We start from the raw sequence: 15967 nt of genomic DNA on the forward strand, positions 1-15967 counted from the left end.
CCTTAGTATGTTTATGTGCGGATCAATCCTTTCGATAGCCTACAACATCAGTATACTTCAGGATCGATCCGCCCACACCGATTTCCTTGACCTCCAGCTACAAGTGGTAAAATATTAGTAATAGCAATAATAATAGTAACATATAAATACCACACTTGTGTGTTGCTCATAACTCCAGCCCTCCAATGTACAACCCCTTCCTGCGTCCCTAAACCAGGGATTCGGACACATTTTTGCAGCCAGAAAACCATTTAAGTAAGGGAAGAAATTCTACAGACCCCCAGAATACACTGTTTCCCACCCATAATATTTAAATATTAAGCTTGTTATTTAAATGTGTAGTGTAATCTCGTGGCTATTTACTGGTGCAATAGAGTTCTATTCCTGAACTTCCCCCCAACAGAACACATTAAATTCAGGTCGACATTATTTATGGCCTATGTATTATAGACCTTCTTGTGTTTTTTTGTGTGTTTGTTTTAAATGATCAAGGTTTGGATTAAACGTGTTCAATTCACATGTCCAGTCAAATAGAACAGTTAGCTCCGTTCCATTAATTCGATTGGTCGAGTAGCGTTTCAAGAGCGCTTTTATTTAGTATAACCGTACTGGTACGTTTCAATGTGTGTATCACTCCACTTTTCACCATGTAAATTTCCACTTCCGTTGAGTTTGAACGGAACTATATAGTGTTAGCGATATCATCAACAGACTTGGCAAACTATACTTTTCAGGAATGTAACTTTTGACTTAAAATATGAACACTCGTCAAATGAACATGAAAAGGAAGAAGGGGAGCCAATTTGGGCTTCTTTGGGTTCTATTTCCACTAGCGGAGCAAAATAAACAGAACATCTGGATATATTGTGTCTGAAATGTCACTCGATATTTATTTTTTATAGAACTGTTGTATAAAAGCAATATCACGCTCGCAATGAACATCAGTATGGCTGTGCTTACCTATGGTCAAATCACAGTGTTGATATGAAGTATAACCTCTTACGCTCGCGCAATATTGCTTAATTAATGCCAAATGTTTGTGGACACCTGACCATCACATCCACATGCGGTTCTTCCCCAAACTGCTGATACTAAGTTGTAAGCACACAGTTGTCTAGAATGTCAAGATTTCCCTTCACTGGAACTGAGGGGCCCAAACATGTTCCAGCATGATAATGCCCCTGTGCACAAAACAAGGTTTATAAAGACATGGTTTGCCAATGTTGGTGTGGAAGAACTCAAGTTCTAGCCTCAACCCCATTAATCAGTTTTGGGATGAGCTGTAATGCTGACTGCACACCAGTCCTCCTCGTCCAACATCATTGCCTGACTTCGCTAACATTCTTGTGGCTAAATGAGCACAATTCCCCACAGTTAGGCTTCAAAATCTAGTGGAAAATCTTACCAGAAGAGTGAAGGTTATTATAACAGTAAAGCATGGGGGACTACATTTGGAATGGGCTCAAAAAGCACATATGGGTTTGATGGTCAAGTCTCCACGTACATTTGGCCATATAGTGTATTTAAAAACAAAATCATGGACTACCTGGATATTTTGGGGTCCCTGGAAACCAGTTTGTAAAATGGTAATGGTAAAAAAAAAAATTATATATAAATGGTAAAATAGTCTGCACTTATATAGTGCTTTACACTGTGTCTCATTCACCCATACACACACACTAATGGTAACAGAGCTGCCAACTTGCCATCGGGAGCAACTTGGGGTTTAGTGTCTTGCCCAAGGACACTTCAGTATATGGAGTCACATGGACCGGGAATTGAACCGCTAACCCTACGATAAGTGTACAACCCGCTCTACCACCTGAGCCACAGCCACCCCAGAGTTTGTCAACCACTGATATAAAAGTCTAGTAGCCTATCTGATTTCAAATTTTGTATGTAAGGGAAAGACACTGTTACAACTTAATTTCCTGCCAGCCTTTCTGTAAAGGGTGTGAAGTATACACATGCACATATTTTTCAGAGCTTAAATGTTGTCCAGAGTTCAAACGGAAATGAAAACTGAGAATACATTGATCAGAGATCAGTCTGAGGGTTAGACCTGAGACTGAGCTAGGCCGAGGGAAAAGAGACTACTTTCATGTTCCACTTTCACAAGTAGACTTCATACATGAACTTTTGTTGCAGAATTTGACTTACAATCACAAATCTGAGGGGGGAACAAAATAATTTTTCGATGGATAAAATTTTCAAGGTTATGAAAATGATTGACTGATTGAATAGCAACCAAATCAATCACAATTAATCTGTTTGGAACCCAGTGGAAATCAGTGACTGTTTTATGAAAACAGTGAGGTTTTGAGTGCATTTATTAGCTCAATTAGATAGCTACTAGACATGACAAGTAGGTACGAACATGTAAAATTTTATTATGTTCTTTGTTATAAAATTGATGATATGTAGGGATATTATACGCCTAAATACCCTGACTTCTACTAGCTTAACCGCATTGCAATGTAGCTCCTTTATTAGCTAGGGTTAGTTAACAATAATACGGAAACTACAAGCGTACTTATTTATACTTATAAATAGGCAGATGGTTGCAGTTATACATGGTGCATATATTATAACTGTTGTACAAGGAATTTTGTAATTTGACAATAATGACTAATTGCCAAATAATTCATATGCACTCATATCTCACCTCAAAAGTTACTTTACCTGATAGTAAAGTAACTTTTGGCAAATTCACACCAACTGGATGTCCTCACTTGGGATGACACAATCTACTGTAGGTGGTAAATAAAAGAGAAAAAAAAATGGACATCATACATGGATTCTATATGAAAACTACCATTAGAGCTATAATGAATGCATGTTATTCACCAACTAAATGCAATATTGCCTTTTTACCAACTGTGAAAAGTAGTATTGCTGGATGAGAAATAGTGAGCTGTGGCAATACTGAATGCAATGGTTATGATCTGTCTGTTAAAGAATAACACTAAAAATCAGAACACTCACTAGCCATCTACTCCATCTACTGGTCAAAGGGTGAAATTGTAGAGTAGGTGAAATATAACCAAGAACAGTAGTAATGAACATAAATAAAATAAGAATTTATAAACAAATTTCCAGAGATTTGTTGTTATTGCATTCCAACTAGTATAGTTCCATCACACAAATCTAGCTTTACTTGATATGTGCATGTGTTCTTGTACATTTTCGGATGGGGTTAGTTGCACATATTTTGTTTGAAGTGTGTTAGATTCTTGAGGTTGGTGCTTTGATGAATTTGATCCTTTGTGGGTTGCCCTCCATAGAGTGCTGGGGTGTGGATGTGGGGGTTGTGTGTTACTGACAGCTGTGCCCCCAAACGGCTGCTACAGCTGTGTAACGAATTTCCCATTAAACTCACTCTTTTCATAAGCCCACTATATTAGATAACTTAGATGGAGTTTTGTTAAACAACCTTAATTAATTCTGAATTTTGTAAATGTTAAAATGATTACATTTCCAAAATGTTTCGTGAACTAATAAGAGTTGTACTCTGATATTCATTATAGGTATTCTCTTATATAATGCACAGGTGGCATAAAAAAAAAACATTGCATAGAATGCAATCTTCATATAAATCCATAATGAACTTTTTCACAATATCTGTTGTTACCCAGATGAGGATGGGTTCCCTTCTGAGTCGGGTTCCTCTCAAGGTTTCTTCCTCTTAAAACATCTTAGGGAGTTTTTCCTTGCCACCGTCGCCACTCAGTGGCTTGCTCAGTTGGGATAAATTCACACCTTTAATATCTGTATACCGTGTTGATATTTCTGTAAAGCTGCTTTGAGACAATGTCTATTGTAAAAAGCGCTATGCAAATAAAATTGAATTGAATTGAATGTAATTTTATCACTAAAACTTCAATTCCAGACATTTAGCTCTATAAAATGTAATTATTTTTTTTAAAGGGATTATATCAGCTATATACCTAAATTAAAAATCTCATGCTGAAAAGTGAATAAAATCAGTTGTTTATTCTGCATTGAAGAAAAACCTTATTTATAATTACTTTATCCTAATTTTATAGTTAGTAGTGACCAGATGGAAAAACAAAAAACCCTGAAATCCAAAACAAACTTGTAGTTGTCACCTTTTACAGTATAGCCAAAATACCAATCTGAGGAGCTACTTGAACAGGCTTACCTGATGTAACGAGAACCATTCCTTTGGTGAATGTGGACTTTGAAGTAAAACATTCAAATAATATCCAGAAAACACCAAAAAAATTTGATTAAAAACTCTATATTTAGTATGACTACACTTAATCAATTTCTGTGCATTCATATTGCTCTTCATGAAGCTGGTGTCCAGCTGCTTGAACTTTTATCCCTTGCTAAAGTCTCAAAAGTTATTCACATAGGAACAGCCAGTATTCAGAAGTCATGAACTGACAGATGATCCCACCAATAACCTTCCACAATCCCTAAAATAGAAGGGATGACCTAGCCAGACATTGTAGTTATTCATGCGCTGATCTATTACATGCTACAGCAGGCATGATCCTCAGATCAGAATTAAGGAAAATTTAAATATTACCTACTAGTGTTACAGATTGCATCGTGTCAGTCATGTATAGTCACATCATTTATTTAGTTTTAAAACATGACATTACTAGACTGTACCTTGAACATACCATAAAGTTAGAGGCAAAACCACCAGGACAAGCTAACATTTAAACATCAATTTAATTTCCATTTTGGACCTTATGAACAAACAAAAAAGGCTTCACAGGTTGACAATGCAGACAACCTAACATGAGACATTACTATATTTAGTTGTGAAAATTAAAAGACAACCTTTAACACGGTCAATGTTTTATTTTTCATTTACATCTTACACAAGTGGAAAAAAGGATGGGTAAATTAAAAAAGGTGCAAGGGGAAGTAAAGACTTTGCTAGGGAAATAGCTTATAACATTTAAGACGATAGGATATTTACAGTCCACCCCGGAGGCGGAGAACCAGGTGGAGGGTGGACTCCTTCTGGATATTGTAGTCGGACAGGGTGCGGCCATCTTCCAGCTGCTTGCCAGCAAAGATCAGCCTCTGCTGGTCTGGGGGAATGCCTTCTTTGTCCTGGATTTTGGCCTTGACGTTCTCAATGGTGTCACTGGGCTCAACCTCAAGGGTGATGGTCTTGCCAGTCAGGGTTTTCACAAAGATCTGCATACCACCCCTCAGACGCAGCACCAGGTGGAGGGTGGACTCCTTCTGGATATTGTAGTCGGACAGGGTGCGGCCATCTTCCAGCTGCTTGCCGGCAAAGATCAGCCTCTGCTGGTCTGGGGGAATGCCTTCTTTGTCCTGGATTTTGGCCTTGACGTTCTCAATGGTGTCACTGGGCTCAACCTCAAGGGTGATGGTCTTGCCAGTCAGGGTTTTCACAAAGATCTGCATACCGCCCCTCAGACGCAGCACCAGGTGGAGGGTGGACTCCTTCTGGATATTGTAGTCGGACAGGGTGCGGCCATCTTCCAGCTGCTTGCCGGCAAAGATCAGCCTCTGCTGGTCTGGGGGAATGCCTTCTTTGTCCTGGATTTTAGCCTTGACATTCTCAATGGTGTCACTGGGCTCAACCTCAAGGGTGATGGTCTTGCCAGTCAGGGTTTTCACAAAGATCTGCATACCGCCCCTCAGACGCAGCACCAGGTGGAGGGTGGACTCCTTCTGGATATTGTAGTCGGACAGGGTGCGGCCATCTTCCAGCTGCTTGCCAGCAAAGATCAGCCTCTGCTGGTCTGGGGGAATGCCTTCTTTGTCCTGGATTTTAGCCTTGACGTTCTCAATGGTGTCACTGGGCTCAACCTCAAGGGTGATGGTCTTGCCAGTCAGGGTTTTCACAAAGATCTGCATACCGCCCCTCAGACGCAGCACCAGGTGGAGGGTGGACTCCTTCTGGATATTGTAGTCGGACAGGGTGCGGCCATCTTCTAGCTGCTTGCCGGCAAAGATCAGCCTCTGCTGGTCTGGGGGAATGCCTTCTTTGTCCTGGATTTTAGCCTTGACGTTCTCAATGGTGTCACTGGGCTCAACCTCAAGGGTGATGGTCTTGCCAGTCAGGGTTTTCACAAAGATCTGCATACCACCCCTCAGACGCAGCACCAGGTGGAGGGTGGACTCCTTCTGGATATTGTAGTCGGACAGGGTGCGGCCATCTTCCAGCTGCTTGCCGGCAAAGATCAGCCTCTGCTGGTCTGGGGGAATGCCTTCTTTGTCCTGGATTTTAGCCTTGACGTTCTCAATGGTGTCACTGGGCTCAACCTCAAGGGTGATGGTCTTGCCAGTCAGGGTTTTCACAAAGATCTGCATACCGCCCCTCAGACGCAGCACCAGGTGGAGGGTGGACTCCTTCTGGATATTGTAGTCGGACAGGGTGCGGCCATCTTCCAGCTGCTTGCCGGCAAAGATCAGCCTCTGCTGGTCTGGGGGAATGCCTTCTTTGTCCTGGATTTTAGCCTTGACGTTCTCAATGGTGTCACTGGGCTCAACCTCAAGGGTGATGGTCTTGCCAGTCAGGGTTTTCACAAAGATCTGCATACCACCCCTCAGACGCAGCACCAGGTGGAGGGTGGACTCCTTCTGGATATTGTAGTCGGACAGGGTGCGGCCATCTTCCAGCTGCTTGCCGGCAAAGATCAGCCTCTGCTGGTCTGGGGGAATGCCTTCTTTGTCCTGGATTTTAGCCTTGACATTCTCAATGGTGTCACTGGGCTCAACCTCAAGGGTGATGGTCTTGCCAGTCAGGGTTTTCACAAAGATCTGCATTTTGTTTAGTCTATGAAAAAAAAAAATAACTTTAATAAATCAATTGTGTAGTTTCAGGTAATTACATAAGTATATTTAGATAGCAATCATTTGTAAAATTTAGCTAGAATGCAACAGGAAGACTTTAAATACCTGAGAAATGTGAAAATGTATTTCAGAAGTCACCATTTAATGAGAGATCGTTCAAATTATCAACCGACAGAAATTTAGATCACAAGAACTAAAACATTCCAACTGTTTAACCTTTAAAATAATGGAGGGCAAGAGAGATCTTTTTTTTCTTTAAAATGGCCACCATTTAATTCTCTGACGCCATTTTAGAACATCCGGGTTCTTTGTTGGAGAACTGAAAATGATTCAGCAAAAACGCCCAGCGTCGAACAAAAGAAAAAAAAAACTAACTACTAATACCACTAGAAAATTGTCTTAATTTAAACACTTCATTTAAGAACAAGTCACCAGGTCATTTTATGATATTCAAACAACGCGGCTCGATTAAAGTAAGTTATACATTAGGAAGCAGGCTAACCTTAACCTAGTCACAGCTCATCGATTCCATACGAAAACGACATGAAACCCCACAAAAAAACATCAGTAGCTTTAATTACTTTTTGTTTTAAAATAATTTCTTCACAGGAGAAAAACAACTTACCTATTACAGAAATTTTAATTAAACTGCTCCTGATATACAGATACCACAAGCTGTACTCCTCGTCCAGTTATAACTGCTGCAACGAATGACGACTCCTGTGTATATATAGAACTTCCGAACAGTGACGTGTCTCGACGTGACGTGTGCATAGTTACTTCCGCACTTGAAACTAGTCCCTGTTTTTTGGGCAAAAACAAACAGTGACGCTTTATTATGTTTAATTAATATATTTCTTTGTTGATAAAATATAAAATATTTTTGTTTACATATGTCAAAACAAATTATTAAACTCGAACTTTTCACAAGGCGGATTAATACAATCGCTGTGAAAACAGAAACGTCTAGAATGCACCCGATAGGCCCGCCCAATGCGGGACACATTGCGAATGATGATTGGTTAGTTGGGTTGTTTTTTTGTAATGTTATTGGAGAATCATATGAATGGACTGTTGCTAGGGCAGAAGCAGTGAGCTGATAACAGCTTGATGGCGATGCCGCTGGGCAAATATGTCGAAGCAGAAACTGTAACCAGAACTGTCTGGAAATCGTTTGTAAAAGAAATATATCAGATTTTAATGGTGAATGAGCTGATGACAAAAGCCGGATTCCTCTTTATTCGTGTGTTGTATCTCATTTAGCTTTACTGGTAAACTGAAGTGTGTTATAATGAAAATAGGCTATACCACACATTTCTTTCTTTAAAAAAAAATCTTTTAAAACTTTTTTTATGTAGTTGTATAAAGCCATGCACTCAGAATAGTAGTGTGACAACAACAGCCTAAACAATTGTGTCAGCACTCCTCTCTAAACATGCTCTGGTGTTTGCTATGACAAAATAGGCCAGGCTCAAACAAAGCAGTAAAAAAGGTTTGTCCGTTTGCACCTAAACATTTGGTTAAAATGCAAATTATTTACCATTTATTATCATTTTGCTTTTTAAATGTTTTGATCATTATTAAACCAAAGTTATTTGTGTCCACTGTAAAAATTCACATCCCTCCAGGCCCAACATGATACCAATTCAACACATACTAGTCAAACCAGTTGCTTTATTTTTCATGGTGCTTTTCCACTGTTGCTACGGATGAATCACTCTTTAGAGCACAGTCAGTCTTGAAAAACGCTGAACAGTATGATCCAAACATGAATGACTGTTTAAATTGCTTTCACACTGAGTGGATTAAAGTTGTTGTGTGGTCAGGATGTTACTCATTTATTTGGACATCAAACACAACTGATAGACTACCCTGATCACCATTTTGTTCTGATCCTGAGCAGCCATTTTGTTGCTGAGAATATACCAAAATGGTGGGGAAAGTGTGCCATTTAAAAAGTTCCCGGATAAATACCATGGTTTGACAAATGGCCTTCAAGTAATGGTCATTGGGAGAACCTAAGTGAACATATAATATGGGACAGTACTTATGGGACACAGAAAATTATTGCATTAACAGGGCACTCCCACCTCCTAGAAACATGCCAATAGGTTGGTTACTTTATGTTTTAAATTTTACTTTATGTAACCCTAAGTGTGAATGTGATAGACTGGTGCCCCATCCACGGTATAGTGCTTCTTTGTTCCTTGATCAAGACCACACAGCACGAACAACTAAAAACAATGACTACTTTGAAGATGCTTGAAATGGTCAGAATATGAACTGGACCCTTCATAATGACCTTAGGGGACTTAGCACTCATAAGTGTAAAACTGTAATAATTATAATACTAAAAATGTTAGACTGCTCTAGAAAAAACAAAAACGATTGATAAATCCAGTGTCAGATTTGCAGCAACTTAGTCAGTAGTGATGCATGCTTACTTTTATATAGTCTATGTTATCTAGTCTTTTATGTAGTTTAAGTAGTTTTTGATAAAACACATTGGTGTGTAAAACAGAAATTTTGTGTTAAAACACAAAGTTACACCCCAAATTAACGCTCTGAACTGATGCTGTGTAACCAAATTTATTTTATTTTATTAAAAAAAAAATAATAATAATAATTCTATTAGCCATTAGCTCATTATACTCAATTTTATTCAGTAAGGTATAAACATATGCTCCTTAAAACAATTGATGTTATAGTTCACATTTTATTTTATTTAAACATGATATGATGAATATCAGACATTACTAAATGTTATAGTTTATTTGCTCTAGTATTGTTGTGGTATTGGAAATTGTGATACTTGTTACTAATAGCAGCTTAAATTAAATAGTATCATGATATCACCTTATTTAAGCAAATGATGTAATATGATTGTTGTAGAAACAAAACATGAAAATGCTCTTCACAATTTCAGTTTCATGCTTTATGCTTTGTCACTACGGCTTCTAATATGTAACTTGTACTGTAAGATCTGCCACTTTACCCCGAACTATGTCAGATATCCTGTACATCCTGTACCTTGAACTGGGTGTTTACCCTGTGTTTGTGTTCCTGAAACCATTTCACAACCTGTTTATCAGCATTTTCTATAATTAAATACTTGCTCCATGACAGTCACATTTGCAGTATACACAGACCTTATGGCTAGTTAAAAATATGAATTAAAATGAATAACTGAGTTTTCTTGGTTGATCTTTCTGGGTGACCTCTGATAGATATCAAAGTCATTCTAGTACTACAGTGTCCCTGCTGCTATTCAGTGACCTACTTTCATATGGTATTAACTGTATTAATTTATTTTCTTCCATAAAATGACCCAACCACTACATATTATATCCTGACTCAAAACATTTGAACTAAAAAAGTATAATGAACAGAATATTCTTTCTAATAGTCTTCTATCTTATATAACACCGAACATGAAACATGTAAGGACTTGTTCAATTTATTATGACAACGCCATTACAGTGACATTCGATACCTGGTCAGCAGATCAGGTCACGTGACCTGCGTCATTCTTTCGTGTTGCCAGATCGCAAGATTTACGTGGCTGTTTGACTTGTTTGACATGAGTGAATTAAATAATATCTTGACATCAATAACTACAGTATGTAGTCCTATACATAATATAAACATGTATATAATGACAATTTCAATTAAAAAAAATGTTACATGAGTGAAAAATTCCAGGATCTTTAGCAACCACTTTATCCTATCTCATCTCAAAAACACTGAGGCACGAACACATTCACACCTAGGGGCAATTTGGACTTGCCGGTTCATCTGCTGGCATGTTTTTGGGAGGTGGAAGGAAACCAGAGAACTTGGAAGGAAACCACATGGGCACAAGTCCAAAGTGAAACGCCACACAAGTTTATGATCGAACCAGGAACCCTGTAAGTGTGAGAACCCTGTAATGGTGAGCACCTAAATCACGCCAAATAATATATTTTTTAAATTGAAAATGTAACAAATCATAACCAAAGAATCTGACAGAAATGTGTTTATTACAGCAATTATTTCATACAAAAAAACCCCAGAACATACCAAAGTACACGATAAGAACATTAACAGTTGAAATAAACAGTCAAATGATGACATATGGTGAACAATGCAGCTTTTAAGCCTCGATGCGGATTGGTGTCAGAGAATCTGGCAACCCTGTGCAGCATTGTGTAATTTTCTCCTGAAACGGCATGTAAGCCTTTTGTTAGGAAACAGAGGCCTGGGTTAACGCCTTGAGTTCAACCTTCCAGCAACCGCTCGTTACAAAAGAAACTTAAGTCGGCTATGGAGGAGAAAAGGTAGGGTGTGTGAACAGACGATAGTTTGCACTTTTTAAATCACCACTTAAAAGGTGAGAAGTGTAAAAGCACTTTAAATTAACTTGATTAAATATATAGTGCAAATGTGAAAGTGCATCTGAAAAATCAACGTTATTAAAAGGCCCAGATACTGGAATTAAGTGCCCATGATCCCTAAAATCACAATCTAGAGCACAGATATAAAAGTAAGTTTTCCTGTAATGTAAGGTGATACATTTGTCTACAGCCAGAGACACCCTTTAAATGTAAAATAAATTCCAGGGACCCCTCAGTACATTTTTAGTTATTTTATGAACATTATATAAATGTACTATTTTGTCTATTTATTCAAGGCAAAGAACTTTCCATCCATGAACTTTACACTAAGAGAACAAAGTTCAAGTTGATATTATTTACCGCCTCCTTGTTTATGACGTTAGGATTAAATCCAGTCAATTCACGTAATATATTATATTTCTTATTAATAATAATCAATAAGTTGTCAAAAATAAATATAATAACGTAAATAATGGTGCGTTGTGATTTGCATGGCAGAAACAAAATTAAAAAGCACAATCCCCTGGCTGTACAGAGACCTTACTTTAACAACCTCATCTACCTTCCAGTCCTCACCAAACGAGAAATTCAAGCATAATGCATGAATAATTTTGACCATAAAATGCATACTCTCACATAGCCATGGATAGCAATTACATTCCATTTGTCATTGTATGTGTGTGAATATAAATAAGCATAGACTATAATAAAAATGTATACTTTAGATTATATGCCAGTATATATCTACAAGCTGCATATACACATTCGCTGGAGTGTTACTATCTTTTGTTAGGTTACAGCTTTTGCACCTTTAGAATATATCTTTTACTTTGAAAATGTCAATATACAGCAGTGTACCTTTTTAAAAATGACTCATAATTGGATATTAAAGTCCTTTAATGCTTTGTTTTAAAAGAAAAAATACACACTAAGTAAAAAGCAGGTACCAGCTTGGTACCTTTATTTCTGAGAGTGTTTATACAGAATAATCTTATGTACAATAGACTTTGTACTGTAGACATGGGTGTCTGTGTTCTGTCCATTAAATCAATCATGTATTAATAATTCCAGAGCTACGACTATAAGTACACTGAGTGGCTATTTGTAGCTAACTTTGCTCTCCGGTTGCACTTTATTGGTTAAACATCTATCTGAACGTAGGGCCTGTTGGACATTCAGGATCATGTAGACCTTGAAATGGTTGTGTTGCAATGCATTGCTGGAGCTGAGTATCTTGCATCCAGCGTGACCTCTGAATCATCTTTCCCAGGAAAGCAGAGGGTCTGGTGAGGCACACGGGCGGCTGCCACTGCGGTGCTATACGTTTTGAAGTGTGGAATGCTCCGGATTTGCACGTATTTGATTGCAAGTATGGGTTTTTTGTCAAGATCAAGAGGTGCAAACAATTCACACTTTCCCACTAAAGCTGTGAAAAGCATGCTATCACTTTGTCTCTGTACATTGCAGATAAACACCTGTTGAATAATGATGCCTCTGTGTGTTCAGTTGCAGCATTTGTACCAAGAAGCAGAACCGGCATTTTATTGTTCCCAAGGCCCATTTTACGTTGCTTCAGGTATAATTCCACTTCAATTCATAGACATGCAAAAGTCAGGAATTAGTCATGGAAACAACTATAGTGCTGAATTGCCTTGTTTACAATTGCCATAAAAATAATTGTAGTAATTATCCAAATAATTACCATTACAAGTATGTACATATTTGTGCAATTCTGGAAATCATATGTTTTTGACCAAGTAATATACATTTTACAAATAATTTGAGTTTGCAGTTACTCACATTGGCACTCACATTGTAACAAATAAGAAATTGAAAAGAAAAGGTAGATAAATAAATAGTGCAGGTATTAAATATTTTATATATATATATATATATATATATATATATATATATATATATATATATATATATATATATATATATATATATATATATATAAACAACCAAAAAACTGTACCCAGATAGTGTGATTAAGTGTCCATAATCCCTTAAAATCACAATCCGGACGACAGAATTAAAAGTAAAATGTTCCTGTAATTATATTCCAGTACTTTTTCTTGAAGTTACTATAAATGTTGCGTAATCATTTGCTCTAGTCCGATACTTTTTCTTGAAATTACTAGAAATGTTGCGTAATCATTTGCTCTAGTCTGATACTTTTTCTTGAAGTTACTAGAAATGTTGCGTAATCATTTGCTCTAGTCCGATACTTTTTCCTGAAGTTACTAGAAATGTTGCGTAATCATTTGCTCTAGTCCGATACTTTTTTTGAAGTTGCTAGAAATGTTGCGTAATCATTTCAAGTAACTTCAAGAAAAAGTTTCAGACTAGTGCAAATGATTGTAACATTTCTAGTAATTTCAAGAAAGTGTTGGGGGCAGAGCCATAGCACTATCCAAGGGAAGCAGTGGGAAAGCATGAAGAATAATAAATTGGATTGGATTCTGTTGTTTTGTAACCATTAGTCAGCTGTGGTTGGAAGAGCGCCTCTCTTTCTGTGTGTGTAATGGGGTTCATACTGTGTTGTTTGCTTCCAAGGAAAAGAGACAGCCCTCACTCGCCTGCTAAATAGGGGCATTTATTTTTTGCACAGGCGAGCCATGAGCAGATATAGTTTTCTTTTTTAGGCTCTTTCATATTTAGCTGCTTCTGCAAATGGCATGGAATGAACCAAAATGCTTCTGAAATGGGGTTACATTCCCTATTCGCTATTCAGAGTCTAAATAAGTAGACAGGGTGCCAAACTCCATCATACTAGTCAAAATAAGAAAATAATCTTGTGTAAAAGATTATTGCCCTGTGAACTGACAAAATAAAGGAAACTCTCTCCTTGAAAAGTCCTTGGCAAATGATTGATTTACTAATCTACAAATCAATCTGCCATTGCAGCATTTAATGCATGATGGATATACTGTGTAACAGAAAAATTATGTAATGGCTTTTGATTAAAAAAAAAAATCTTCATGTAAAACTTTTCTAACTGGGTGTATTTTATATAAATTTTACAGCATTGATTGAATTTATACTGATCCACAAAATATACATTCATACAAAAGAGATCAAGAATGTTTAAGGTCCATAAACAGTCAAGAGTAGCTGGAGGTTTGTAGAACATACTAGAACTGTTCATTATTTGTAATGTTTGAGAGTTCACTTGCGTCACCAAAGGATTGCTTAACAGGTATTTTTCATTCATTAATGCGTAACTTTGACTGGTTGACTCATGTGTTTCAGGGCTCAGAGAACATAACCACATACACATTCAATACACACACAGCCAAGCACACATTTTGCAAGATATGCGGTGTGCAAAGTTTCTACACACCCCGATCGAATCCTGATGGCTTTGGTAGGTCACACAACACAACACACACGCAGACATGCACTTAGGTTCGAAATAGGAAAATAATATGGCTGTCAGTAGAGATGGACCAATAATCAGGCATATACCAAAGTATCATATTCAGAACAACAGATCAAAATTCATGATTTAAATAAACTCATCAAAATTCATGATTTTAAATCAACAGATCAAATGTCATATTTATTTTGAGTGCCATGAAACATAGTTGCTCTAAAAGCAACATTATGTAAGGAATAAAACACATTGGGCATGTAGTTACAGGAAAATATTCAATTATTGGTTTCCAGTAACAGCATGTCCCAAAGTGTTTTATTCCTTTTATACCACAGCACTTGACAATGATTATCATTACAGAAGGCACGTTGTACATTTAATCAGTTTATAGTTATGTTAATGTTGTGGAAAGTCAACAAACAAACAAACAAAGTTCATTCCAGTTATTCTGTTAAAAAGAACAGAACTTATTAGAGAAATCAGAAAAAGCACAAACTCCTCTGTCCTGAAGATGTTCCTCTGTGGAAAACATACTGACTTTTAGAAAGTGCTGACACTGGAGACAGCTTCCGGAAATGCTAAATAAATTGTTAAATAACAATATAGTTTTAATCCAATTATTGTTATTCTAAGATTCTATAGTGTGCCTGCTGTGGTATACAGTACATTGTAATATTGTAAGCAGTGATAAAAGATGAGAGATCTTTTCTCACTGCAGTTATTGAGATACGACTGTACCACCAACATATTCTTGGTTGTCAACAAATTTGCTTATGGTCAATCAACAGGTGTTAGTGAGATTATATGTGACGGCCATAAGGTTTTTATGTGGCAACACCATGTTTATGACTTGTGTATACGTATTATGTGTCGTGTGAGAATTCTAGGTGTGGCTCCACATTGCCTGGACCCTGGAACTGTAAAGAGTGCGACAGTTGAACAGTTCTGTGGTGAGAACTGGGAGGAGAGCATGCAGAAACACAACACTATAAGGAGTATGTCCAAGCCTACAGAAGAAGCCAAGTAATCTATTAATACACATGTGACCTTTCATTCAAAATGAATGAAGCATTCATTTTGTTTGGGTCAAATTATAAAGGATAGGCTACACTAGCTACTTCTAAAGCTATTATTCTGAAAGCAGAGGTGCCACGTGGGATAATTACAGTACAAGGTCTTCTTGGAGTTAATACACGTGTATAAGGCACAGCAGGAATACAGAGGCCATGTTTTAAGTCACCTGTTATTGTGGTATTACTCATTCAGTAGTGATTCACACTGTGTAGCATGGCACTGAGATGGTCTGCATGCAAACACACTTTGAAACTAACACGTATTTCCAGAGAAATAATCATCATGACTTCCATGTGAAATAAAATATTTGACTAAACATCACTTGGCATCA

General features: G+C 37.4%; 2 protein-coding genes across 3 annotated transcripts; one reads left to right on the forward strand and one right to left on the reverse strand.

The window, feature by feature from the left end:
- Positions 1–4685: 4685 nt before the first annotated feature.
- On the reverse strand, positions 4686–7570 carry ubb (ubiquitin B). The gene is made up of 2 exons (XM_053677094.1): positions 7436–7570; positions 4686–6793 (listed from the first exon to the last, which is right to left on the reverse strand). The coding sequence occupies exon 2, from the start codon at positions 6781–6783 to the stop codon at positions 4954–4956; it is 1830 nt and encodes a 609-aa protein (XP_053533069.1). The 5' UTR covers positions 6784–6793; positions 7436–7570; the 3' UTR covers positions 4686–4953.
- A 3400-nt stretch (positions 7571–10970) lies between these two features.
- Positions 10971–15957, forward strand: cenpv (centromere protein V). 2 transcript variants are annotated; one of them, XM_017459635.3, is made up of 5 exons: positions 10971–11126; positions 12454–12579; positions 12690–12759; positions 14439–14553; positions 15450–15957. In XM_017459635.3, exons 1-5 carry the CDS (start codon positions 11113–11115, stop codon positions 15587–15589), a joined length of 465 nt encoding a protein of 154 aa, XP_017315124.1. In that variant the 5' UTR covers positions 10971–11112; the 3' UTR covers positions 15590–15957. The 2 variants fall into 2 exon arrangements, with proteins under 2 accessions (XP_017315124.1, XP_047007840.1); XM_047151884.2 differs by having other exon boundaries at positions 10972–11126; positions 12454–12552.
- Positions 15958–15967: the final 10 nt, after the last annotated feature.

Source organism: Ictalurus punctatus, chromosome 28, assembly GCF_001660625.3.
Source record: "Ictalurus punctatus breed USDA103 chromosome 28, Coco_2.0, whole genome shotgun sequence".
Lineage (NCBI taxonomy): Eukaryota > Metazoa > Chordata > Actinopteri > Siluriformes > Ictaluridae > Ictalurus > Ictalurus punctatus.